This window comes from Mauremys mutica, chromosome 1 (genome assembly GCF_020497125.1).
Source record: "Mauremys mutica isolate MM-2020 ecotype Southern chromosome 1, ASM2049712v1, whole genome shotgun sequence".
NCBI classification, from domain to species: domain Eukaryota; kingdom Metazoa; phylum Chordata; order Testudines; family Geoemydidae; genus Mauremys; species Mauremys mutica.
This window is the reverse complement of record NC_059072.1, coordinates 96,427,509-96,438,559: the sequence shown is the minus strand read 5'-3', so window position 1 is coordinate 96,438,559 and position 11,051 is coordinate 96,427,509. Positions and strand designations below refer to the sequence as shown.

General features: G+C 45.7%; 1 protein-coding gene across 14 annotated transcripts in view; it reads right to left on the bottom strand.

Moving 5' to 3' along the window:
- Positions 1-765: 765 nt before the first annotated feature.
- RBFOX2 (RNA binding fox-1 homolog 2) overlaps positions 766-11,051 on the bottom strand; it is a 262,724-nt gene continuing 252,438 nt past the window's right edge. For 13 of the 14 annotated variants that reach the window (XM_044986568.1, XM_044986536.1, XM_044986573.1 and 10 more), the window contains 3 exons: positions 6,625-6,713; positions 5,248-5,320; positions 766-3,008 (listed from right to left, as the gene is read on the bottom strand). In XM_044986568.1, coding sequence (XP_044842503.1) covers positions 2,964-3,008; positions 5,248-5,320; positions 6,625-6,713 — 207 coding nt within the window. In that variant the 3' untranslated portion in view covers positions 766-2,963. Of the gene's footprint in view, positions 3,009-5,247; positions 5,321-6,624; positions 6,714-11,051 lie in introns of those variants that run through there. The other variant, XR_006573269.1, reaches the window with a different exon arrangement.

Genomic DNA, 11,051 nt, shown 5'->3' with positions numbered 1-11,051 from the left:
TAGGAATTAGGGAAACCCAGGTGCTAATACACTGAGGGGCCTTGAACAGTGATTAATAGACCAGGGCAGCCCCCACTGATGCATTAGGGGCCTGGCCTTTGTGAATCAGAAGTTGGTGACAGAGGTGCTAAAGCATTAGGTGACCCACCCTCTGCGAAACCCAGGCACTTATGTGACAAGAACCCAGATTCTCAGCACTAAGCTGGGTTATATTTGCCAAGCACAGACCCTGCTTAGAAACAGAAGTGTGTTCAGCCTTCCCTACAGCTGGGGAGGAAAGGGGGCAACCAACCACGTGCTGCGCTGCCACGGAGCAGGAGGCGCTTGAGAGAGTGGAGTTTGACCTTTCAGAAGCTACAGTCAGAACCAGCTGAACTGAGACACATGAAAGGGGCCGGAGCTCAAGCTGCTGTCACTGCAGCGCTAAGCGAGCTGTGTCCCCTCGCCCTCTCCCACTCTGCAGCCCCCCAGCATCAGCCATTTCTCCTTCCTGAGAGTCAGAGAGGAGACAGCCTGTTTTCACTCCCCCACCACCCTAGGTGTGGCTCTGGTGAACTCCGTTTAAGGCTTTTGCTGCGTCTCAGCTCCAGAAAGGAGTCTCCCACTCCCCTCTGCCACATGATGGAAATTGGCTTCCCTTCAATATGACACTAGAAGTTCTACCGGAATTTTTTTTTCCCCCCACTCAACCAGTAAAAGCCAAAAATCCCACCGTCCCCTCATTTCCTTGATTTTGTGAAAGCCCCAACACCCCACTCCCCCCACCCCGTTTTCAATCTAACTAAAATATTTATATACAAACAACAAAAATTGTCATAACTGCAACAAACCAAACTTTGGCTTGAAAAAACAAAACAAAAACAAAAACAAACAAAAACAAAAAAAGTGGCCAACAGGCTGGCAGTTTGGTGTCCCCTTGTTCTAGCTATTCTTCCACAGAATCAATAGCTTTAGGGTCTCTAGCTTAACTCATGTCTCCCCGATCCTTCCCACTTCAGGCACCTCCTCCCTGCCAGGCACAGGGAGGACGTGTGCTGAGGGGAAGAGCAAAGATGTGTGTTGTGCATGGCTGGGTCAGTGCACCTCCCAGACAGCCCTGCTCACTTACAATGCTTAAAGTTCAACGCATCTGGTTTCCTATTCTGATGTCAACTGTTGACAGAGAAGCAAGTGTATGGTGGCAGGAGTTGAAAGGCTCTAGCTACAAATCCACACCCCACACTGCCCTTCTGGGAGTGCAAAGTCACCCCCGTACCAGTTCAGCTAGACAAGGGAGCCAAATGGAATTGTGCTTCTCTCTCTGTTTCTCTAGTGTCTAGGGTTAGATAAAGCGTCAGAGAATCTGCCTTTGATTGCAAGAGTTGCTGGGAGTATAGCAATAACTAACAACTGGAGGGGAGACTATTCCTCTGAGTTCTAACATCAAGCTCAGCTGTTGACAGCAACGACTCCCTGCCACAGTGCTACTCCTTGCAGCAACCTATAAAATGCCTGCTTTTTAAAATAGAAGAATCACTCTAGTTACAAGAGCAGAAGGAAGATGGCCTTGGGAGCCATGGAGCCCTTCTAAATAGTCTCTCTGCTTTAGAATCTTACAGTCTGTAGTGTAAATGTGGACTGAGCAGTCCAGGTGCTCTTTGCAGGATACTGAGAGGCTGGGTGAATGGCCACTGGGGCTCTAGATTAAATATTTAAAGGGCCTCAAGTAGATCTAGGAGATGGGAGATTCCTATGACTTCAGAGCTTGTACAAACGGCTTCTGCCTGCCTCCAGACATCTGAGCTATCCAAAATCACTTCAGGAACAGCGTTCTGAAATAAAACTCTCTCTTCCCCTCACACACGCTCCCCTGTCCCTCTGCAGCTGATCCATGACTCATTTTTTGTCTTCACACTACTTTAATGATTTATTTGCAGCAATGCCTACATGGCTCATGGTGAATAGAGAGAGGGACCTTGAATGCTAAACCTCAGAGCAGCTCAGTGTGGCACTGATGCAGGGCTCTTCAGCCAGCTTTCTTCCCCATAAAGCTGCAAACGCTCGATAAATCTAAGCACTCCTTGATGTCCGAGACATAAGCACTCTCAACCATTGCCTCAAGCTCTGCCGTTACTGCCCAAGTTTGCAGCATCACACCACCCAATCCTCAAGGAAAGAAAGGAAAAAGGGGCAGTAAAGGAGAAAGACCTTAGAAAGCAGAGGAAGGACAGACAATTACAGTCCAGTAGTGGACATCAATCAACTAGGATTAGGTGTGTGTGGAGGGAGAGAGATAAAGAATTCATTTCAAAGTCTTGTCCCCTACTGCAGTTAATAGCCCAAGCTTTGGGCAAAGTCTGGGCAACTATACAGTCCCGACACTGCCGAAACCGTCCCAAGTGTGTGCATGCCAGATGGTGATAAAATGCTGGAAGTCTCTGCATCTCCCCTCTTTTCAAATACAAACAACTATTTCTCACCAGCATGTGGGTTCCAGCCACAGCCAATCAACGCATCCATCCAAAGGGCAGAAACACAGCAGGAAGAGGCTCTCCCTCACATCCTCCTGTCCCACAGGTGCCAAGCACCAGATCCAGGTAAGTAACTTTGTCCACAATTAATTGCATGATATTGGTTCCTAACATCTTTCCTTATCATTAATTGCCTCTTCCGTGATTGGTAGGATAAGCTATGCACCAACATATAGACACGGAAATGCATTATTTTTTACCACAGTTAAAAAAAAAAACAACAAAAAACAAACGAAAAAAAAAGCACAATCTTTGGAACAAAAGAATTAAAGGCAGAAATTTAAAGGAAAAATACATATTCAAAGAACATAGTGAGGTATAAAAAAGTATTTTCTCTTTTGTTTTTTTGTTTTTCCTCCTCATCTTGCTATAGAGTTCCTCTACTAGTAAATATTGCAATAGCCAGGCCTCATGAACTGGGGGGCTGTCCCACTTGCAGGGGCTCACGTCACTTCAGTAGGGGGCGAATCGGCTGTAGCCACCTCGGTATAAACTCGCCTGCAGAAGTTAAAGGAGAAAAGAAAAGGGGATTAGGAGCTAGGGGAGAGAAACATTCAAAGCAATGACAAAAACTCCGTGAAAGGGATCGGAGAGAGTGCGTCCAGGTGTTGATCCACCGTTGGAGCCTCCCACTGGCAGATGAGCTGGGAAAGTCAGAAAAAACAGACACCAGGTGCAGGTGGGACAGCCTCACAGACAACCAGTTAGTTGAAAGTAGAGTTGAGCAAATCTCCCAATCCAAACAGCTTCAAGGATCTCTGAGTACAATTCTATGTTTCCTTTTTGGATGAACCCGCTTGCATTTCAATGTTCATAACAGCAGAGATACAGTACTGACTGGAAGCAGACATGGCGAGGGTGAGTTCTGTGCAAGCTGCTCCACACACCTCATTCCTGACCGGTTCTAACCTGTGTCTTTCCGGTCATGTCCCGCACCACAGCTCTTCCCCAGCATCTCACTCCTCGAGTGACCAGATGTCTTGATTTTATAGGTACAGTCCCGATATTCAGGGCTTTTTCTTATATATGCGCCTATTACCTTATCTCCCTACCCCCCTGTCCAGATTTTTCACACTTTCTATGTGGTCACCTTACTCACTCCTGACCTGGAACACCCCTTGCTGTTCCAATCCCAGGAATTCCACAGCACCATGCACCTCAGTGTTGGTCTGCAATGCTTCCAATGCTCAAAGGCCCTCATGTTCCTTTCTATAGGGGGTTTCGTCCCATTCAGAGCCCTTAAATATATAGAACTTGGGATTTAGGAATGCAAGAAGCTCCTCAGCAACCTCATTCTAGTGCCAAGGGGAACCAGGAACAACAGCTCCATTGGCAGCTCTCTGAGGCCCAGGAGAGACAAGACCTTATTCTACCTCCCTCACCCACCAAGAATTAGTATTCTTTGCATGCAACACAGTTTTTAAAGTTAAGGTAAGTGGTGGTGAGAGGAGGCCTTGCACTTTCAAGCTTTGCCACAACAGTTTCCAGAGACTCCATCCAGTAGAAGCAGAAGCAGCCAAGGCAAGGGCCAGTGTGTACAATGGGGACCAGCTGGGGGTACTCCCGCCCTCAGAATTGTGCAGGGGAGACCGCCACACAGTCTGGGGGCACTAGGACTCAGGTGTGTCTCTCTGCCCTTCCCCTCATGTGGGCTTGGGAGAAAGCTACAGAGCAGGGCCGGTTAAGGGCAGAAACAGCCAAATCAAAGACCTTTGGTCCTTATGGTTACGTCTACAGTGCAATAAAAGATCCGTGGCTGGCCCAGGTCTGCTGACTCGGGCTCTCAGGATTTGGGCTGCAGGGCTATAAAACTGCAGAGTAGAGATTCAGGTTTGGGCTGGAGCCCTGGCTCTGAGACCCTGCAAGGGGGGAGGGTCTCAGAGCCCAGGTTCCAGCCCAAGCCCCAACGCCCACACTGCAATTTTATAGCCCTGCAGCCCAAGTTAGCTGACCCGGGCTCTGAGACTCAGTGCCGTGGGTTTTTCACTACATGGTAGACGTATCCTTGGAGAACTTTCTGCAGGTTTGAGTGGACTTTTTCCGTCCTGTTCTGATTGGCTGTTGGCTCCAACCCTTCCCCTACACCCATCCCCCCTAGTCTCTCTGCCTCAGCATCACCCCTGTTCCCCTCTTCTCCCCTTCCCTATTCCCCTCATCTCCCTTCCTTTCAATGTCCCCCTTGCCCTTCCTTTTAATTATCCCATCCTAACTGTACCCACCAAAATAAGGAAAAGAGTCACAGCACTAACATGCTGTTTGCCACCAACACATTGTTCACTCTGATTGTGTGTGAGACCCCTTCCCCCAATCCTGTTTCTGTGCTGTCTGGTTAGACTGTAAGCTACTAAGGGCAGGGACCAGCTTTTATTTCTGTGTTTGTACAACACCAAGCACTATGGGATCATGGTCCATGTCTAGGGCTCTTAGGCGCTATGGTCATATAAATAATAATAATAAAGCCACACTATCAGATATCACCCTATTGCAATCCCCATCCCCCTCCTAAGCACCAGAACAATAAGCCACTGCTCATCTCCAACTGCAGTAACAGATCTGTCAGGCAATACAGACAAGGGGGCATGGACTAGCTGGAGCGCTTCCTTGCAGCGAGATGCCTCTTGACTAAAGAGAAAAGGTGGCTGATAGAGACTCTCAGCAGCTCCTGTGCCCTGGGCAGCTATTTGCCATAGTGGGAATGAGAGAAATGGCAGGAGGACAGAAAGAAAATCATACTTACCACAGCGCCAACTCCGTAGCTAGCGGCAGGGGCAAGGGCGTGATAAGGATCTGCTGTGTACACCCTGCCATAACTGAAGAAAGGGGGAAAAGAAAAAAATGTCACTCCACAGAGGGATTTAGATATTGCTCTTTGACCAGAGGAAGGGGTGAGGGGATGGTGTTGTGCCCCTGCCCACACCTGCTTGAAGCAGCCCCATTCAGGAGAGAATCTATGGATACATTGGGTGGGAGAAAGGCCTGCAAGGAGGGGACACACAAAAGCCATATTCTCAATTAGCAGGAGTGTGGTGAGGGCAGCTGGCATCACATTTAGTGCCCCTGCTACATCTAGTGGTGCAATTTTGGAGGAGGGCAACTACTGGTATTAGGGCAGCTGCCATGATTACAGCAGCTAAATGGAAGGGAGAGAGGAATTGTCCAGAATACGAAGATAGGAGTGCAAGTTTTAGAGATGGATAAATGAGAGATTTTTCAGTTTGCTGGCAATTCCAAAAAAAATGAAAAAATTAGTTTCAGGTCAAACAAAACCTTCTGTTTTGACTTTAAGTGTTTTTCTTGACATTTTTGCATTTTCAAAACTGCAGGAAATTTCAAAATAAAAAGTGGTTTTGACACCAAAAATGAAACTGTTCGGTTTCAAATGTCAAAACAAAAAACATTTAGATGTTTTTAGATTTTTGGGAGGGATGGGGGGTACGAGAGTTGGCCAAAACAATTTGGCGAAACCAACACAAATTCATGAAATGTGCTGGTGTCACTGAATTTGCCTTTTTGACACCCCCACCCTCAAAAGTTTTGGTTGAAAAATGTTCCCCAGCTCTAGTAAAACTGAAAAGTCCCACCATGCATTTGAATTAATATGCAATTTTCACTCTACAGGGAGATAAAAGACCTTATGACAAGCACTCTGATAATAATCTGAATAATTCCTTGCACATATACAGAAGTTTTCATTAAAGGATCTCAAACTACTTTACATGGTAATTCTTACCATTTTACAGATGGGGAAACTGAGGCACAGAGTGATTCAGTGACTTACCCACAGTCACAGAACAAAGAAATTGGAATATAAACCATGTCTCCTGACTCTCAGTACCTGGCCCTAGCCATAAAACCATGTTGTCTCTTTTGACAGAAGACCAAAGGGGTAAGGGAGAAATCAGGCTTAGTGCCCTATCCCATATATCTGACAGCTACAGAGCCCAAGCCTGGAATGGGCCAACGGGACATTTTCCGAGAGAGTGTGTGTGTGTTTGTTTTTGGGGGGGAGGGGAAAGATGAGCAACAGTAATGAGGTAGAGGAGTATTTAAATGGAGTAGCAGTACTCCATGAACCCTTGAGCACATCAAGCTTGCCCCATTCCTCCTTACATACCCATCGCTGTAAGCTGCTGCAGCGGCGGCAGCGGCCGTGGCTGCTGTTGCAGTAGCAGGCTGTGCATATCTGTAGGCTGCATATCCACCCTGAAGGAGAAAAGAGAACTGACTTTACAGATACCTGTCCACCAACAGAAAGCAAAGCTCACACACACCACAAGGAGAGGAAGTGTTTCAAACTGCATCAGCTCCCATGTTACATCCATCACAACAGAGTCACCCTCTAACCCCTCTATGTTCTACAGGGTTGGCAGTTTAGTGAAAGGCACAGGCTGAAGGAAATCTCATAAGGTCATTCGTGTGGGAAATTACAGTTGGTGTTGAGGAGGGGAAAACCAGGACAGAAAAGAGCTAAATTTGGCTGTTGTAACCCTATATGCCCCTCTGCCAGAGTTGGGGGAAGCTGCCTAAGAAGAGAAGTGTGGGCTGCGGGCAAAGGAACATAACAAGGTGGCAAAGAGTCTTGTGGCACCTTATAGACTAACAGGCGTTTTGGAGCATGAGCTTTCGTGGGTGAATACCCACTTCATCGGATACAAGTCAAGTGGGTATTCACCCACGAAAGCTCATGCTCCAAAACGTCTGTTAGTCTATAAGGTGCCACAAGACTCTTTGCTGCTTTTACAGATCCAGACTAACACGGCTACCCCTCTGATACATAACAAGGTGTTCTCTTTTCCAGCAATATGCACTTTAGAAAGAAAATCACCCAGGGAAACTCCTGCTTTTGTTTCTTTGCTGTGAGAGGGACAAGAAGTTTAGATATTCACCTGGTTCAGATACACAAAAGAATTATCAGTTAGAGAAACTCCCAGAAACTGAACCAGGTGCAACTAACTGGCATTCTCGGCAGAGGCAGCAAGGATTAAACATTTAGAGAGACTGAACTAGCCTTTTTCCACTTTGGGTTGGCCCCTTCAAAGTAAGGCTGAGGCATGTTGGGGACCTCTGGACATTACATCAGGGAAGCTTGTGTTGTTGCTGTTGTCCATGCTATAGTTGCTCTGAGAATACACAGAAGCCTTTTAAAAGATGCTGGGATGCTACAGATCACAGGAGATTGTTCAGAAATTTAGTTACAGCTCCCAGGGAATTGGCAAAATTCATCCTAAATCCCGAGTCAAAGGTAGATTTGTGGGTCTCTGAGTGGAATTCCTGAAAAGCAGAGAGACAGGCAGTTCCTTTCTTTTCCCCCTTCTCTGGGCTGAGAGCGCTCTGAGTAGTCAGGCAAGTGGCTTTCTATATCTTTCATGGGGCAATTAAAGGTAACCTATGGACGTAAAGGTATAGTCCCGCTCAGAATGGAGACAAAGGCCCATCTGAAGAGGCTTCATTTGTCAGAAACCAGGATAATGAGCTTGGTGAAATGGGGATTTGACTTGCATTTACTGTATAACTTTGAACATGGCTTTTGTTAACCATATGGGGACAATATGGCCAGTGACTCCAGTTTGTGAATCACAGAGAGACATTACTAAAGCCAGAAAACCCCCGAGACAGTTTTAAGCATTTATGCAGTTGTGTAGGACCAAAAGCTAGCCTTACATAGGGTTAATGACAACTTTGCCATCATTAGCCGACAAATTTTTTGTCCAGAAGAGGGCAAAAGCAAAACCTCAAGCTCATATTCAATCTGAGGGGAAATACATGATCCTTTTCCTTGGGAAGTTCGTTTCAAAGTTTTTTTTTTTGTTTTTTTTTAAAGAGGCAATGGCTTTTATTTTGTTTCCACTGCCTTAGTGGAGCTATTTGGAATGAAGGATGGGGAGCTGAATGGAAGACAAGTTTGCAGATGCTTTCTTACTCTGGAGGAGATGAAGATATAATGTGGACGGGTAAGTTAGGATCTTCCTGTTAATGAGATACAGCATATTGCAAATCTTCACTCATTAAACATTACATCATCTTTTTAAAATGGTGTGATGTCACTGCTTTTACCCTCCCACTCTTAGCTAGCTGTTTTTTAGTCCCTCCACCTAAATTTGCTGGGTTTTTATACTTTATTGCTGATCCCCAAACATGAAAGAGAGGGTGCCCGAGGTACAGTGACACTCAGGGTATGTCTTCACTACCCGCCGTATCGGCGGGTAGCAATCGATTTCTCGGGGATCGATATATCGTGTCTCATCTAGACGCGATATATCGATCCCCGAACGCACTCATATCGACTCCGTAACTCCACCAACGCGAACGGCAGTAGCGGAGTCGACATGGGGAGCCGCGGACGTCGATCCCGTGCCATGAGGACGGTAAATAATTTGATATCAGATACTTCGACTTCAGCTACGTTATTCACGTAGCTGAAGTTGCGTATCTTATATCGATTTTCCTCCATAGTGTAGACCTGCCCTCAGTTCATTCATATTAACCTTCCCCAGCAAATGCAAGCAAAACTTCAAGTTGACACCACCACTGTACTCTCCTAGTTTATGAGATTCCTGAATTCTTGGTATGTCTAATGTTCAGACAGATGCAAAATTTACCCAGTTCCGCACGTTAGTATCACATGCAGAGCAGCCTGCATCAGAATGTGCCCAGATTCTCACTCTCCCGAACATTTACTAGCCACATAGGAGATCAGCAGCCATGTTTAATGTGAGTGGAGGTTATTGTGAACATAACAGCAAGATGCAGTTTGAAACCAAAAAAAGGTTTTCATTTATTCTCTTTTAACTTACATGTCATATAACGGGAAAAAGGACAGAGGGACTGGAATCAGGTGTGGGAAAGGTAATGGCGTAACATCTATTAATCAAATTAAAAACTAAGCATGCTGACATCTGGAGCTAAAACAACCAGCAAAATCACCACGTTCAGACTCATATTGGCTAGTTCTATCTATCCCAGCATTCTCTTGGGACAGCAGTTTGTCCTAGGCTCTACCACAAGCTCGGTGAAGTACACAGCCTCAATTACTAGAGCGTGCAGCCACAACGACCTGCTATTACGGAAACAGTCAGTCACCACTGGAGTTAACATTCCAAACCTTAACAATCCCCGCATCCCACCCCAAAATAAAAACGTCTCCCACCCTAGCCCTAGCCCACACCACAATGTTAATAATTATAACAAGCAATAACCCATCTGTTATATCAGAGAAGGGAACAGAGACTCCACTGAGAGATTTAGAGCGAGATGTTAACATTTCTTCAGCCGACTGCACAACAAACAAAAAACAGGAGAAATATTTCATTGGAGAAATGAAGTTAAGAAACAGCTGACATGTGTACTGGTCTTAACCATGCACTGATGCAAAATGGAAGCTACTGTTAATTTTAAAAAAATTAAAGGATACATGTATATACACACATAATCAGACCTATTTGATCTGGAATGGTTTACATATCTATGTGTGTGTACAATAAAACAAAACAAAAAATGGGGACTAACATCACTATGATACGCTCCTGAGCAAGGACAGCTTCTGGGGATTCAGCCATCTGGGTATATCTAGCATTACCTAAGCAGGTCCGAATACACCAAAACGGGAAAAATAAAAGGTCCCATTTCTCACTCCTTTTCATTACTTAATAATTTCTGGTGAGTTTTAGGACTTATAAAAGGCAAGGGGAAGCTCTGTGGGAGTCTCCTTCCTCAGCAGCAGCCCCTGCTTTTCCAAACCCATGACCCACACATAGCTCCGTCAATGCATCTCAGATCCCACACAGCTTGTCCAAAGCACCTACAATGTCTCCATCCTGTTATTCCTGCCCACACACAACTTTGCCTGAAGTAAAAAGCTAATCCATTAACCCACTCACAGGGGCGTACCCCCAATGATTTCTGATGCCACTCTCATAAGGGATTGTAGCTTATTTAAAGTGCATCACTATAGGATATTTTCACTGAACTTGCATGTTCATGTCATCCAATGAAAAAGACAGCTCCTGAATAGCTGCTCCATACTTCTCTAGTGTTGCAGAGGGACCCTAATGGAGCCTACCCTTCAATGGCATAGTCCCTAAATACCCAAGGCAGTTGTGCAATCTCCCTCAATCTAGTTAGCCTTTTTTTAAAATCTCCAAACTGTGTGTCAAAACAAATGAATGGGTCTGGACTTCTTGTGAGAATGTGATGTCAGACACCTCCCTACCAGCAAGGCAGTAACAAAGCTCTACCACAAGAAGGGAAGAGGGGCAAGGAGAAGGGCTGTATGTATTTAGTGCGCAATCAGTTGCAAAGAGAAGGCCCTTCTACAGCATGGGTCTTTAGAGCCCACGCTATTTTGGCTCGGTTGAGGGAGATGTGTGAAGACAGATGAGGACAGTCTAAGCACTGCTTTGGCAAAGTGCAGATTAGCTTCATTTGAGTTCTTTTACTCTCAGTATGTCTCAAGTGCTGAGAGAAGTTGTCTTTAATGAACCTCTCCTCTTTTGTGGCTATATGGAGGGCCCTACAGGCTGATTCCATTGTCCTCATTTGTCA